At 41.9% G+C, this 16,806-nt stretch overlaps 1 protein-coding gene across 1 annotated transcript in view; it reads right to left on the reverse strand.

Moving 5' to 3' along the window:
• Positions 1-7,800: 7,800 nt before the first annotated feature.
• Positions 7,801-16,806, reverse strand: part of DPYSL4 (dihydropyrimidinase like 4) — a 255,676-nt gene continuing 246,670 nt past the window's right edge. The window contains exon 14 of the mRNA XM_078641144.1: positions 7,801-8,867. Within this exon, the coding sequence (XP_078497270.1) occupies positions 8,776-8,867 (92 nt within the window). The 3' untranslated portion in view covers positions 7,801-8,775. The remainder of the gene's footprint in view (positions 8,868-16,806) is intronic.

Below are 16,806 nucleotides of genomic sequence, written 5' to 3' on the forward strand. Positions count from 1 at the left end.
CCATTATTTGCACATGCGTCCAGGCCCGCGCGCCTGAGCCCCACAGTGAGGTGGCTTACAATAACCATAGCAGGGGGAGGGAGGCCTGAGAGGGGCAAAAGAGCAGCTTCCAATGGTGTTCAGTGATGCGAAAAAATTGCCGGGTTTAGGTATATAAATGGCCTCTTGAAAGAAGTGGAAGAAAATTGTAGTGTTCAAGTTCCCACGCGCATTCTGCAATTCAGTATGAAATAATTCAGAACCGTCTTTTTAGAAATTAGGGGGGGATTCACAGATATTCAAGTGAAAGATCTAAGGTGACAATAGAAAGTTATTGTAAGGAACCGATACAACAAGGGATACAAGGTTATTTGACTGTCATGACTAATAATTAGGGCTCCGGATTTTATGGTATTTATTTTTGGGACATTTTCGTCTGTATTTATCCATATTTATTTTTTGCTCATTTTATCTGTATTTATCTGAAATTAGTATCCACATTTATTTAAATGGTAAATATGCACTCATGTTTGAATACTTACTAGCTTTCAATGCTGTAAACACCCGCAGTAGATAAATCAATGCACTTATATGGAAATATGTGCATTTGAGGTTCAATCTTGTGCATATTTACTGCTGTTAAAGCCCCTTTACTAACCTTCCTTTCTTTTGTAGCCCTCTTACCTATGAATCCACACAGCTATTGGTCTGACAGTCATGGCAGAGAGTATTTTGAATCACTCAAAAAGCAACCCAATTTCCGTTTTTATCCACATTTAAAAATAAATACAGATGTGGGTTTCCATGGTCCAGCTCATATCTGCTGTGCTAACATGACAGTGACTAGGGAATGGAGTTACGTTGTTGGATATGGGTTTGCAAAGTCAGGACAAACCAGGAGATACGAGCTGACAGAACTGGTTCATCACAATTTGTTTCATCAGGTGATTGTTCTCTGAGAACAAATACAGGCACAGACCCACTATAACATCTAAAGGAGAATGAGGATTGATAACTATTTGTATAGTATGGACAGCAACAAAGAATTGCATATACAATATGGTGTCCCTGTCAGCCACTCCACTCATAAATGCAATCATTGTGGTGGGGAGAAAGGGATGCAAAATCAGATAATATATTGAGTTGTTGTTTTAGGCATTGTTCCTGTGGATGAAAAAGTCACCACACACAAGTTGCCCACAGTTTTTCTGAAAATGCTTGCAGAGTGGCATAAGGCAAACTGATGGGCCCCCTGGCAGAATGTTTCATAGATATTCATAAGCTGTAGGCTGAGTGTTGGGGCCTCAAAAGGGCAGGGAATCCTTTTTACTGAAGCTGTTGTGGAGACATGCATGTGCCGGAGCATTGAGTTTAGGGCTAGTGGAAAACTCACACATTTTGAAAAACTATCAAGGGCGGTTTGTGCTTTAAGGGTCTAGGGCTGTGCCCCTCTTAAATTCCAACATCTTTTCTGCAAAAATATTAAATACACTGATTTATTTAGGAATATGAGCTCACATCTCAGTGAGATCTGGTGCCTTGTCCTCAGTAATGGTAAGTGTTAATGCTTAACTTGCATTATGTATATTGGGGCGCTTAGACACCGCTGCAAGGCTTCTGGCCTGCGGACGGACCAGCCCCCATGGCGAACAACTCAGCAGTGAAAAATCTGGGGTTCATAATGGACAACAAGCTGCTTTTCAACGTCCAAGTCAACCCGGTGTTAATGCACCGTTTTTTTCCTGCTACGTAACTTGCCGAAATGTATATTTTTCCTTGCAAGAGCTGCCAGACAACAGGTGACTCAAGCCTTGATTATATCCCAGTTGGACTATGGGAATGGTCTCTATCTTGGCATGCCTAGCTATCTGCTGGACAGTCTTCAGCTTGTCCAGAATGCAGCAGCCCGTACCATATTTGAGCTTCCCCTGAATGCGCATGTGTCCCACCTTCTGAGGAGCCTTCATTGGCTCCCAGTAAGGAAGAGTAATCTGCAAGACCTTATTTGTTACCCAGAAAGACCTCTAGGGGACCGGACCAGAGTATACCTCAAACGAAAAATCGCATTGTATACCCCACGAAGAAATTTCCGTTCCTCTGACCTGCTGCTAGTGAACACCCCCTAAGTTAGAAAGTCGAGGACAGGGTGCAAGGCTCTCTCTTTCCTTGGTCCTGCCTTCTGGAACAAAATGCCCTTTCACTTAAGAAACTTTGAATCAACACCTCTGTTTCGAAAGAAGCTGAAAACCTGGCTCTACTTTTGCCAATAATCTTGTCCTCCCTGCTGCTCCCCTTTCAGCCTTTGGCGGCAGGACACTCTTTTGAGTAACAGTGCGCTCTACAAATACCCCTACATAGACATAGACATAGACTAAGGGTCACATACTTGGGGGCAGATTTACAAGCCCCCTGCGCCTTTTGTATGCCGCCGTTGCGTCACTTGGTGAAGCAGCGACGGCGCAAAACCAGCACCATGCTGCGGGGTATTTACAACGTGACGCATCTGGGAGATGCGTCACGTTGTAAAGCTTTGCGCCAGAAGTAGGCGTTCCTGCGCAACGAGGGGAGTTCCGGGGCAGAACGCCTCCTAAAAGTGGCTGAGGGAAATCTACAAGATTTAACTCAGTCACGTTTGAGCCCATGTTGTGTAAAAACCCTGCACCTGCTTGCGACACAACACCAGCAATGCGCCGCCTTTGCGGCACAGATGCGTCACGCATCTGTCCGTTTTTGCCCCATGGTGCGCTGCATTGTAAATGCGGCGCATCCATGGTGGCGGTGCCGTGACGCACAATAACTGGCGCATCCCTGCTGATATTCAGGGATGCGCCAGTTATTGTAAATCTGCCCTCTGTGCTTATGAAGGTCCTGATTTATGTAGACAGATCTGTGCAATGGTTCTAGAATGTTTTATTCCCACTCTGGGCACATTTTGATTTTAAAGACAGACGCAGTGGCATACTTGATGTTCGGGCTTGCGTAATTCTGGGGATCTGGATCGGTCATATGCAATTAAATCAGATATTGAAACAGGTCCGTATCATGCCCAATATTTATGTCCTTATAAATAATGCCAAAAACACTGATTAATTTCTAAACAATTAATATTACAAGCGTTAAGTAATACATGTCCGCGATTTAATTCCTGTTACTATTTCAGTTGTTTTACTTAATTTTGCATTTATTAAGAGTTGTAGCTAGTTCTATCATGTGTCAGTTTTTCATGCAACGTATTACTCTTGTTTAGTGCATACTTTGAACCGAGTCACACCAGATGTTTATGACGGGCTGTGAGTGAGAGTTCTGGCGCTGAGGCTGAAGTCAGTACAACTTTTTCGAAGTGCCTGTCAGTGGATTGGGCTCTGCAGAGCATACAGAACAATGATCACTTATTCCAGTTGCAATTGAAATTCTGTGTGAATGTGTGTGATGAGGGTATACAGTTGCCAAAATATTGACAAGTTGAAAGAAAAAGAAAATAAAGTGCTTACATGTGAGTGAGTGCAATTTATGTTTGAGGGCCGGGAAGTGAAGGAGATGCAAGGAAGTGTGTTCAGAGAGTGAATAGAGGGTGGTGAAGAGGGAAGAGATGAGGTTTAAGATATGCTGAGAGGCAAGATGTGGAAAGAAAAAGGGCGGAAATGTCTAAAGTAAATAAAGGGCAAATAACTGAAGACAAATACTCCTTCCACAGGCGTCCATAATATTTAATTCAGTCTAACATTCAGATTTGAAACATTTTCAATGTTAATTATTTGCACAAAATAATTGTTGTTACTCATTTACAATAAACAGCTAACTACCACTGATAAAGAGAACAGTCGTGGCAGGTTGGATGCAATTACAGAAAGAAAAGCTCAGATAGAAACCAAAATACTGGTTGAGTGGCAATCTATGGGAATCACTGAAATTTAGTTTACATGTTTAAGCCACGCTCCTTTTAGAGAGCCCCACTTTTTTCAGCCTACTTTAGAGCCCTGTCTGCACATATTTCTCTATGATGATTGAAGCCTGAAACTGTGGGTGGTTCCCCTAGCCTGTTTAGAGCATTTTGCATGTAAGCAAGACACTGGGAAGGCACACTTTAAAGGACCTGGAGTTAATGCACTGCAAAATGTGCACACTACAGTAACTGTGGAACATATAAATGCAGTAAGATATGGGTCGGTTTTTAATGTGTTTAAATATTTCAAGACTATGGGCCTTATTACTATGGCGGTCGGTTGGACGACTGACCCCATCGCAGCAGGCAGGAGACCACCCGACAATGTCACCGTGACAGTTATGGTTATTGAGTGGTGAGATGTCAGCTGCTCGCTGGAACTCAGAATAATAATGATTGGTCAAGAAAACAATTGCAGAAAGCAAAGCAAGGCATGGTGTTTTTCTTGAGGATGAGCTTGCTAATTTCAAAAAAGGTAGTTAGTGTGCTTATGCCTGAGCTTTGTCCATATTGTCTAAAAATGATTTACTGCCTTTCTGTCAGAAACCAATTGGGTCGAAGATGAACAGGCAGACACAAGTCTGATGAATGAATGAAGGATCAAAACTGCCCCCTTCCCACATAAATGTGTGAAAAGCACTGCATATCGCTAGCAAAGGCAGATTCCTTCCTCTGGAAAGTGCTCTTCAGTTCAGAAATTGCCATGTTCAAAAGAAATGTACCCACCCTCGGAAAACTAGGAAACCCATTAAGCTCAAGCAACACTGAGTCTTCTGAAACTCAATTACAATGGAGAAACGTAGGGCCTGATTACGAGTCTGGTGGTCATAGGGCCGCCAGACTCGCGGTGGCAGTGGTCCGTCCTCTACATTACGACTTCAAAAGTCGTTTCGGCAGAGGACCACAGGCTGCGCCAGGGAATAGTCATTCCGTGGCGGAACTGCACCAAAATATAACATGCTGAGCGGGGCTGGCACAGTCTCGCTCAAAATATTTTGAGTTTCACCTCCACCAGCCATTTCATGGAGGAAGCCATGCCATGAAAAGGCTTAAGGTGGAGGAACAAAGTTGGCCCTACAGTGCCCTCATGTCCCCCTGCCATGGGGATAGATTCAAATTCAAGGGCCACAACATGTGCCCCTCTCTCTGTATTTCCCCAAAGTTCCAGCACGGCATGGAGGTTACCATCAATGACGTGCTGGAACATTTTTGCCTGTTCCCATTGCAGTGCCTGTTTTCCAGCACCGCCATTGGAAAGGTGAAGGGCCTGTCACCGTACACAATACGGCGTGTGTCCTTGCGCTGCTTCAGCACAGCCGGGTTGGTGGAGAGCCAGCGCATCTGCGCCAAAGTCGTAATCAGCCCCTAAATAACATGTTAATGAACTGTTGCTCTGAGCCCTAATCAATGCCACAAGATACCTACTCATTTCAATGCTGGAACTCCACAAAAAAATCACAAAGAACAACTTTTGAATATGATATCCTTCAGTGCAGCCTAAAACAAAGATCAAATTCGATGACAACATAACATGTGCACTAACTCCTACAATAAAAATGGAGCCCAATGCACACCTATTCACTCACAGGTGCTGCAATTCAGTCGACCCTTGCTTGAAAGGCTCCTTTCCATTCTGAAAGCAGCTATATAATCAGCCTGGTGATCAGGGAAATGCACGATTCTTCCTCAAAGCTTTTATTTAGCCATTCAACTGTACATTCCAGAGCAATGCCTACCCACGATTTCCTCCACTGTTCCCTTTCTACACATTTCACAATATGTATGGCATTTTTTTGCTCATCATGATGGTCCTTTGCAGTATGGATAATGACTCCTGATTTGTGCAGTGCTTTGCTGCTTCCTAAAGTTAGGTCTGCACAATAAAAATAAGCTAACTAACAAATAGAACAACGTTAGCAAACCCTAGTGGGCATATTTATCAAGGTGTTGTGCTGGTGCAGTGTCACATAAAGTGTCTTTCCATGAAGGATAGATCCAATTGGTGGTACCTAGGTGTCCTTTTCTCAAAACTTGTCTAACTTTGCATGTATGTGGTAATGCACTCCAATGGTATCAGTTCCTGGAAGATGGAATGAAACATCAAATAGCCAACAGCATGAGTTGATATAGTGATATTTTTCTAGGTGAAGTCAAAATCGATTTTATATTATTTGTAAGAATAGGTAGCGAAAAATCTGCGCTGTCAAGCTAGTCATTAACATGGGGTTATTTCATACATTTCCCCAAACATATTGCGCCACTTACACCTATATCACCCACCCATAGATATGGAACGACAATGTCTGGTCTCTTGACCAGTACTTAATTTGAGCCAGTGGTTGCTGGTGGGGGGCACCATCACTTATTTTTCCACAATATGTATTTAGCTAGCGCAAAAGAAGGAAGTAACATAGATCTGAAAAACGGAGGAAAAGAAAGAAGGCAAAACTGTCACAAAAGTAGATAACAAGAACTTTCTGGAGTGGTATTAAGTGGGAGGGAGTGTTTGGTAGTGGATTTAAGAGATATGAGGTGGTTTTAAAATTCGCAGCCTTGGTACTCCACACGTCGACCTTTAATTGCACGAGAGGCTGGCTTCTGAGCAGAGTTTTTTGGATTTGCACACATTCTTTCAGAAATGAAGCACTGCCCGTTACACTCCCTTAGAATGGTCCATTTTGGAACCCATAGGTGCCAATCACAACTCTGGAAAAATATGCACATCTTTCAGATGCCCAACATTCAGACTTGACATGTTTTCAGTGAAATCCACACATTGTGATATTGAGAATGAGGATCCAGGTTTTACATGTACAGATGACATTTTTTTCTGCACTTAAGTTACAGTTATATACAAATTATATTTTCAATGCCAGGCACCTGATTCTTTAGCATTCAATGACAATAGAGTTCTAGCTGCAAGTGTTTTGTAGCCGAGCTCTGCATTCGGCGACCTACAAATTCAGAGATGCTGAGTAGCAGAACAGCAAGACATATTTAAGATAATATGGCTTTCAGACAAAGGTGCTTGACAAACATTGACAAGATAAATTGGTTAGACAAACATTTATTAATCACAGCGTACATAAAACAAGAGCTACAAATATCATTGAGACAACATGCATAGTTTTCCTGGAATGATACAGACAAGGGAAACTGAATCTTTCATATAATAAATAACACTATCAAGCACACTTTATAAAAGTCTGTCATATGCCACTGGCTGTAAATTGTGCCGTTTCCGGTCAATAAGAAGAAATACCAATTCATAGATAATCTTCAAAAAACGGTGTAACAAAAAATATAAACCATAATTTGTTTCAACTACGTTTGTCAAGTTCTAGAACAACATTTTAGAAAAAAGCTGCAATGATACTGCGGCAACACTTCCAAAGTGTCACGTTGGTTGAATGATATTTCCGTGGATAGCCAAGAGGACACAGACGGGCTTGTGCATGAGGTCACGTGCTGCTGTGAAGGGATGCTTGTGGAATGCGTGTTACGCAACCTGAACAATCAAACATAATGAAAGGGAGAATGTGTTGAAATGATAAAAACCGGGAGTCAGATTTACTAACATTTTAATTCATAGCTGCACCATTTTTGAGGCGCATCCCCAATGGAAAATGCTAGTAGATATTTACAAAGTCACACAAGGTGGAATATACGCGCCTTGTAAAAAAAATATAACGCAATGCAGAGGCTTGCACTACTTAGTGTTACATTTCAATTTGGGTGGTACTCCATGGGTAGAACATGGGCATTTCCATGCAACCGCCAATGGATTTCACGCAATCTCAGATTTACATATTTTTTTAAACCTGGGATTGCGTGAAATTGCAATGCCTCCCAGAGGACCAGAGGATTGCGTAAGGAGGAGAACATTTTTGTTTTATTTTCTCTTTCTATGCACACATAGAAAGAGGAAAATGCCTGAAGAGATTATTTTGGTGCAGAGAAGTGTACCTTTCTGCACAACAAGAATTCTCCATGCAAAGCAGGCACCATTGCACAGTACCTGAATTGACACTAGGCTGCCTGAAGTGCACCAACACTTTAAAAGAGCCGAAATGCTTCATATCTTAGTAGATATGGTGCATTTCTACTCTCTCCCTTTCATGCAACGCAACACAGCAAGTTGCCTTGCTACACTACGCTGCGTGAAAGGTTAGTACATCTGGCCCTGGACATACAATATGGTCGTAAATAGTAGAGGCAATTGTTTTATAAAGTTAAAAAATATGTTAAGTATGAACATAAATAGTCTGTAAAAGATGTAAAAACCATAAGCACTTGAGGCTGACTATGCAAAAGCCTGATTACAGTGTTGCCAGCAGCAACACAAAATAAAATGCCCTCACAATTGTGCGCATGCCTGATTTTTGAGTACTTTTTTCTTCATTAAATACACATTTTCAAACAAACAAACCAGCATTCTTTGATATGCATTAACTTAATATCGCTGTGGGTTTCATTTTGCTACATTTTGGAATTTATGATTCTGCACTGTCATAATTTCACTTTTAAGCGTCTTTGCTACTGTTGTTTTATTTCAAGCAACAGTGTCCAGCAGGAGAGTAGATAACTACCTATGAGTCGGAGTGCAAGAGATATGGATTCACCTTAAAATAATTTAAGTGATTAATTGCGGGTGTTCTTGTCTTCGTGCAAAATTTCAAAGAAAACAAAAAAAGACATGCTAGTGGAGTTCAATCAATCGCAGATGTGAAACAGAAAGGAATAGTTATTGGCGGGCAGTAATGTGAATATGTAGCATGCTCTTCCCGTAGCTGATCCTCCCAGCGTGTTGAATGGATACACCGCTGCATGTATGGTTTACAAATGGTATATTCCTATGATAGAGATGTAATATTAGAACGGCCACCAGGGGGAGCAAATATCTTTTGTGTTGGACGTCTTGGAACATGGTCGTCTGTCTGAGACCCTATAAGAGATGAAACAGAAAATAGGTACATATGGTTATTTTTAGGCTGGATTAAAAAGACATTTGAAAGCAGGTAAGGCAGCATTTTTTAGCGCAGAGGTTGAGGGCCATATATATCAAAGGGTGCTGTCGCTTTTACACCACGCAACAGGGTGTAAAAGTGAAGCAACCCGTAAGATGTGGTTTATCAAGCCACACAAGGCCCTGAGTGGGTTGGTAGGCCCAGAGTAATTCAACGCAGCACAAATCGCTGTGTTGTGTTACTCTACCCCAGGGAGGTGTTCCATGGGTGATGCATGAGTGTTCCTTTCGAAGATTTGCCATAAGTAGTAGACCTGGGAATGAACCAAAACTGTGTTGCATCGCTAGGTGAGGCGTAAGGAATAGAAACATGCATTCTACAGCACACACAGAAAGAGAAACATGTCTCAGGGGATTGTTTATGTACAGGAAGGTGCCCCTTTCAGCACAAAAACAATCCTGCTAACAACGCCGGCACACTTGCATGATTGGCCCTAGGCAGCACCTGTGTGCCAGTGCTGTGAAAAGGCAGGAATGTATCATACAATGTTAAGTACGGTGCATTCCTGCCCTTTCCCCATCATGCAGCCCAGTTGAGTACAGTGACTTGCTGCACTGCGTGATATAATGATAAAAATGCTCGTAAGTGCGCATGGTGCACCTGACCCGGGGAGTTTTAGACATTGACATGACAAACCACATTTGATCGCTATAAAAAGAACTGTAAAAACAATGAAGCACTGATCAGAGAACGTTTCTTTGAATTTATTGTCGGTAGGTGGAACTTCTATCATTAAAACATAGAAAATATTGTTACTGCGGTAAAAAGCCTCAACAGAGAATCACAACACATTTTCTCCTCAACCCTAACCCCAAGCAAAACCCCAGTGTGGTATGTCTAAGAGAAACTCGCCTCTGGGAAGTCCAGCGCTCAGTGCCACCTTGGGGAGTCATTGCACTCTGATAATAAAACGAATGTAAAACACTAGGGGACAGCAGCAGTTTCACAGTTCAGCTGTGATATATCACTTATGAAGAGGCCCACTAGAATTATGTAATTGTGCGGCTGCAGCGTTTTTTAAAAATAATTATAGATTTGCCACATTTTCCATTTAATCCATCCTCTGCTGCATAATCTGCAGATTAAAAAAAATGTGATTCTAGCTAAAACAGTTCACATGTTACTAATAACAAAGCAACATGTGTTGCCGTGCAGTGGAAGGCCCAATACAAAGATTGCCTGATCATCTTTCTGTTGTGTGTTGCTATATTTGGGTGCTAAACTTGTACCAATTAGGTGCAAACAATGCCCAGGCAGTGGTAGCAAGTGTAATAATGAATTAATACTATCATAAATTATACTGTTTTCCACCACATCATTTTCCTTTTCTTGCCACGTAATTTATTTAACCCTGCTGCATAATTTGGGGCTCCACTGCAGCATAATTCCAAGAATCTATCTTATATTACACCACTTAGTAGAACTAACAGATGTATCTCATTTATCTCTACAACAGAGATGATGCAATAGCTCTCTGACCAGTGGGGTGTTAAAGTATATCATGTTTTTGCCTCATGGAGCAGTAAGAATCAATTATGTGTAAACAAAGTTAAACCAAATTGTTTGCTTCTAGTCTTAACCAGCTATCCTTGGGATTTCCTTGGAATAATGATTTTGGTGCACCTCCACAGCCGCTCAGTCTATAAGAAGTTTCAGAGACATTTTCAGCTCAGCCAATCGTTTGAGGGCCCCAAACCTTATTTAGTTTATCCAAACGTTTGTATTATTCTAAGCTCTTGCACTCCTCGGTGGTGTATTTAAATGTTTCTCAGGACAATTTGTATAAACTATGCAGGCTGTCTTCTGACAAATGATATGACAAAACACATGAGAACCTCGATTGGCTTCTAGTTAAAGATTGGATAAAGTTCTTCTCTTCAGTATGGCAATCACTAGAGATCAGCCACAGATTATTTGAAAGGGTTATTCCCAAGCCCAAAGATGCTCAAGAGCTTTATGCCCCACTTGAGACTCCAAACAGGTTAGTCAGATAGGGAGTCATGATAAACGTGAGTGTAAAATGCTCTATGTGGCTGGAGCAGACTCTGGAGTTCGGTGCTTATATGTTTGCAACAAATTAAAATTTTCCACTGCTCCAACTACAGGTTGAAATTAGGGTGGGTGGTACTCTGGTACTCTGCTAGGGTTCCCAGAGATTTGCCCACTCCGCACTACAATTTACTCATGTGTAGCTCGCCAACGTTAAGTTGGTGAGCACGAGAGAGAAAATCAATCGCTCTACTGCCTTCTGGCGAGATTTTGCAACATGAGCGGACACGGCAGATCACTATCACTTGCATTGAGGTAGCTGATACTCAAATTGAGAAAGCTGCTGCTCAAATAGAAAACCTACTCTTGTGGCAGAAAGAAGGAACTCCCGTTGTCACGCTGCGTGGTGCTGTTTGTGCTGATTTTACAGTGAGGGACAAACTCCTGATGCTAAAAATCAGCTAGAGGAACGTGATGTACTACAACTCTGCCACTCCCGGAACTTCGTGGAATCCCGCTGTTTAGGTAACTCTGCAGAATTCTGCAAGTTGAACTCCGCGAGGTCCACCTAGACCTAGCTGAAATCCCACCTATTTCAGTTAGTTTTCTGATTTTGGTAAACTGTTCATTATAGCTACTTTTTGCAGTATAAGATCTCTACCATGTTAATAAAAACTTGCACACAACCAAATCAAGCCATTTGCTCAGCATGTAAATAGATTATTTGACAAAATCCTCTTTGACTTTGTGACAGTGCTACTGATGAATCCAGAAAAATCCATTCTTTTCCAGAACATTTACAAACTGCAGAGTACCTGTATCATAACATTCCGCTCCTGTAGTTTTACTACCTTCAATTTTAGTGGAGTGTAGTACCACCAGTTATTAATGAAGTGTGTATTACATTAGATAGTTTTGGTATTTATTATTTTGAGATGAGTATACTGTTGTTAGCTATCCCAAAAACGGACGTGTCCTCGAAATATTTGCATTATAATTGTGTAACGTGTTCTTTTTATGTTAAGAAAAACATATTTTGGAAGACTTCATGCAATGGTGGATATCCAGATGTTAAATTCAGACTCTTTAGAGAATAAACAGAACAGGACTTAATTACGATTTCTTACTGTAAATCTCCAATTCTTAAACAGAACTTTATTCTGCAGGGACTAAAGCCAAAGGGTGGGTTGATTGAAGATCCAAAATGGTCCTGCTGAATGCTTTACCCATTTAACTGGCAACCCAAGCAACTACAAACAAACAAAGCATTGTACTTAGACCAAAAATAAGGACTGCTTAGGGGTGTGGCCAAGACGGTGGAGAAGTGAGTTGCACACCTCTCTTGCTCCTGCAAGCTCAGTTATCTTTGTGTCCTTCTATGCCCTTTGGCGGGCCCCAACGCTGCAAAGCATGAGCTGATAGACCGTGCACCCCTACAATGGGTGCTGATAGACGGATTGGAGCATTGAATTGGGGCGATTGATCTGCACTTTGTGGCAGTCATCTGTCGACAGTGAGGAAGAGGCACCTGTGTGGGATTCCCGCATTGCCGCAGTGGGCCAATGCAAATTGGAGAGGCTAGGGGCTGATGTCAGGGTCGTGCCTCCCAATGGGGTGTACACTGCACACATAGAGGTATGGTGGTGGTAGCTGCTCTGGGAGTCCGAGGTCTGTTAACTGCATCAAGATTGGGCATGGCCAAACAGCTGATGATTCTTGCAGCATAGCACAGTCAAGGCCCATTGGACTGGGCTTCCAATAAAGGTTGTTGGTTTTGAGTGAGGCAGAATCGACCTGGGGGGTCATTGGGGGGCCCATTGCAGCATGGGGCAGACCTAGACGAGACCACTCATTCAGAGGGGCCCCATTAGCAAATAAGGTAGAGAAAAGTCAGGCTACTCAAAACAGAATTTCTCTACCAAAATACTTAATATGCGATACAGGTCACTATATACAAACACCAGGGAGCTGGCTAAAAAGACAAAGGCAGGTCACAAAGCACAAATTAGAAACACATACAAATTTATTAATACTTCATTAACATCTTATTTGTGAAAAGAACATATATGACATCCCACGCCACAATCACTAAAGCATTCAAACCAACAGATTCAAACTCTCACATACCAACACATCCTAAAAATCAGGAATTCAGTCATACTCATACCAACAATACAGAAGATAGAAGCAAATGGACCAATTTTAACAGATAGAAATGACAATGATCATAATCTAAACATAGGTGGATAATCCAACACTTAGAGAATGCCAAATGTATCTAGGGTCCTCAGAATGCATTCAAATGATGGTGATAGCCAAGAATATAGATCATGAATTGGATGTGCTCCATAAACTAGAAACAATGCCGACGCGTGTTTCGGTGAACAACCCGGTGCGGGTCTCACCTTCCTCAGAGCGAAGGAATCCAGAGGTATGGTAGTGGGACGAACTTATGATAAATTGCAGACCATCAAAGATACAATGTTTCAATAGCACAAAAAAGGAATTCAAATCATGCTACAGAGAAAACATGCCACAGTTGTCAAACAATGGCTCAGCTTCCAAGGAATAAAGTTCCAATAGTCAGGAGGTACCCAGAAGCACACAGAAACATCGAGTGCACAGAAAACATATACATAGAGTGCAGTATAACATAAAACACACCCACCAGTGTCTCTGGATATAAAAGAAGAAGTGAAGGAACAATATAGTGAATAGTGCAGCTCGGGTGTGGTCACAGATTCAAGAAAGCCTGACAAACCCAGTGAAACAAAACCACAATGTAGCATAACTAAAAAAGTAAATACAAAAAGAAATATTATAAGAGCTCAAGAGAGTGTAAGTAATAACAATAATTACCAAACTTAAGAGACCAACTTGGAAGTTCTCAGATTCGTAAAGCAAGAGACTAGGATCAAAGTAGAGTACTGATCTCTACAAGCAACTAAACGAAAAAAAAAAGAGAATGAAAAGAGCATCTTATATACACATAGACCATAAATGAGCAAAGTCCACATCTAGTGCAGACAAGCAGGTCTTACCCTAAATAATAATGCAGGGGTCTAAATAGAAGGGGGCGAGAACTCCATTCCGGGTAAGTGCAGTATACATGGACGAATGAAGGAAAGGATAAGTCCTCCACTGATAATAATGAAAACAGGGTCCCATCTAATAAAGGGAAAACGGACAAAAGGCTGGCTAGTTGTATAAAAGAAGAAGAGTATTCGTAGTGAAGACAATAATCAATCAAAAAAAGGATAAGAAAAAACAAGAGCTTCAAATTGGAGGAAAAAATAATGGTCACGTATACATATCACGTGTTTGGAAAAACACATAACCAGGTAATAACACATAGGAAGAAAAGGGCTGCAAGCGGCAAAGCGCAAACAAATATAAGTAATAGAAACAGATGTCTCACCTTGGATAAACACAGAGAACATCCAAAAGAGTGTCAGTATTAATTTCAGAAGCGCTGAGGCGAAGAGACACTTAAATAAAGAATCGCCTTCAGCGTCCAGGACGAGGGGCAGCGATAACTAAACGAAGACAATAAATAAACAAGCATTTGCAATGCAATAGGTCTCGCGTTTAGGCAGGTTTACGCTATTGGCATTGTAAATGACAATGCCTTTTATTTATGTTTTAAAAACCAAAACATAAATAAAAGGAATTGCCGTTTACAATGCCAATAGCTCAAACTGGCATAAATGGGAGACCTGTTGCATTGCAAATACTTGATGTTCGTGTCCCTAAAGTCTCTTGCTTTGTGCTGGCTCAACCTTTTCATGTAATTAGCACTTTAGATGAAAGTGCTTTATAAATTCAGTAAAATAATTAAATAGGAAGAGTGCAGTGTCTAAATAAATTCAAATTGAACAATTAAACACACAAGAATAGAAGAGTAAAGAATACAAATAGAAAAGAAATAAATAAAATAAAACTGAATAGATTGAATTGACATAAGAAACCTCAGCATACTCATAAAGCGCTTCATGCTGTTACCGATTCAAATTAAACACACTCTTGAACTTTAAACAATGTCACCCGCTCAACATGCTTCTGTTGTGTATCAAGGACAGTTCTCGCCATGTTCGGTAACATTTCCACCTAGGAGCATCGCTCACCTCTTTCCAGCATTCATCTCGACAAGTCAAGGGACGTGTGAGAGAAATGCGACGCTTGCCAGAGAGCACTACACACGGCGCAGCTGAACAATGTTGACCTCCAGTGGTTGCAACTGTTGTCCGGAGTCAGGATTGGTACACCGCTTGCCCCACGACTGCTGCCTCTCACACCGGCCCAGGCCTTGGCTGCGTTTCTGCGAGGTCCCTGAGCTCTAGTAGGTGCGCGTGGAAGCTTATGAAGCAACAGATGCTGAGGAGCTCTTCTGCTCCCACTGACCTATGATTTATAGTCACATATATCCCAAAAGAAGCAGCATGTAGACGCCACAGAGGGGTCAGGGAAACCAAAAGAACAGGTGCCGAAAGATCGCATGTGGTTGCAACACATAATAAACAAGCTGAGTGAGGATCGCCGGGCGCGAAACAACGCGGTGATAGTGCATGAGACGCAGTGCTGTGAGCGTGCAAGCTGTTCCACTGTGAAGCGCGTTCACAGACCTGAATCGGCTCGTGCCCATACTAGAATCGGCTCATGCACAGGTCTGTGTCCAGGTCTGTCTCCCTTGGAGGCAAACACGGCGACTATAAGTCTCGTTGGTGGCAGCGCTTCGCGCTGCAACGCCAGCGAGACCTAAAAAACACATTACCACCGATAGTAAATTCAGAGGCAAGTCAAGGAAACGGAACTAGTGGGGCACCCATGACACCAAGTTCAGGGATGGCGAGCGAACTTACCGGTATAATTAAGATCAGGGCGTCCCACATGTCTGCATCGGATCACAAGCCAGCGCCATACAAAAGGCATCACGTTTTTTAAAGCCAGAGCAGGTAAAGAGCGACAAAGCCACGCCTCCGTTGAGAACAGCTGAAAGAAGACGAAGCCCGAGTTCGTCAAATACTAAGGGATCGTCTAAAAAACAAAACGTGCCAAAGAACGATAATACCATGTTGGAAAATATCGGAAGGGTCAAGGGGTTCTTTTTAAAAAGTGCATATTTTAAAATAGAATGCATAAGGGATCCTCTAGAAATAACAGAGTCCGAGATTAAAATGCTTGACCCTCTCTACAATAAACAATATGCTGACTTAGTTAACTTTGGATATCACAGGCGAAAGACATAAATAATGAAGGAAAAAAGGGATACATCTAACCATAATGACAAAAAGGCGAAATGGTACAAAGTGAGTAGAAAAAGAGAAGAAAGCTTCAAAGGGGATAATTTTAGAATGACGTAGAGTGCAGAGCAAGCGGTTGAAGCCCCAAACCGCAATAGAAATCCAGTTCAAATAATGACGTTCTCCTATGGGAGACTCTCATTAAGTCCTCTGTCTTTCATGTCGAGTGTATAGATCCAGAAGACTTCTCGTTTTTTATGTACAGCTGTGCAATTAGATCCCTTAGGCACATGGATCTTTTCCAGAATTGTCCCCCGTATTTCGGCTTCGGTATGCTGGAACTCAATCCAAAGATTCACTAGAGGGGCAACTGAGTTCCGTAGCCTCACATTGGATTTATGTTCACCAATGCGCATTCTTCATTCCCTGCCAGTTTCCCCCACATATGCAAGTCCGTAGGGGCATAAGATGGTATAGATGACATTGGACGACCGACAGTTGGTCATACCCTTTAGAAAGACGGTACGCCCATTGATGATAATTTGGTGTTTAACACTCACATTAGGGCAGGCCTGACAGGTACAATATTTGTGGTTGCCCATAATGGGCGTACTCCCTTTAATGGATT

Source organism: Lissotriton helveticus, chromosome 5_1 (genome assembly GCF_964261635.1).
Source record: "Lissotriton helveticus chromosome 5_1, aLisHel1.1, whole genome shotgun sequence".
In the NCBI taxonomy this organism is placed as follows: domain Eukaryota; kingdom Metazoa; phylum Chordata; class Amphibia; order Caudata; family Salamandridae; genus Lissotriton; species Lissotriton helveticus.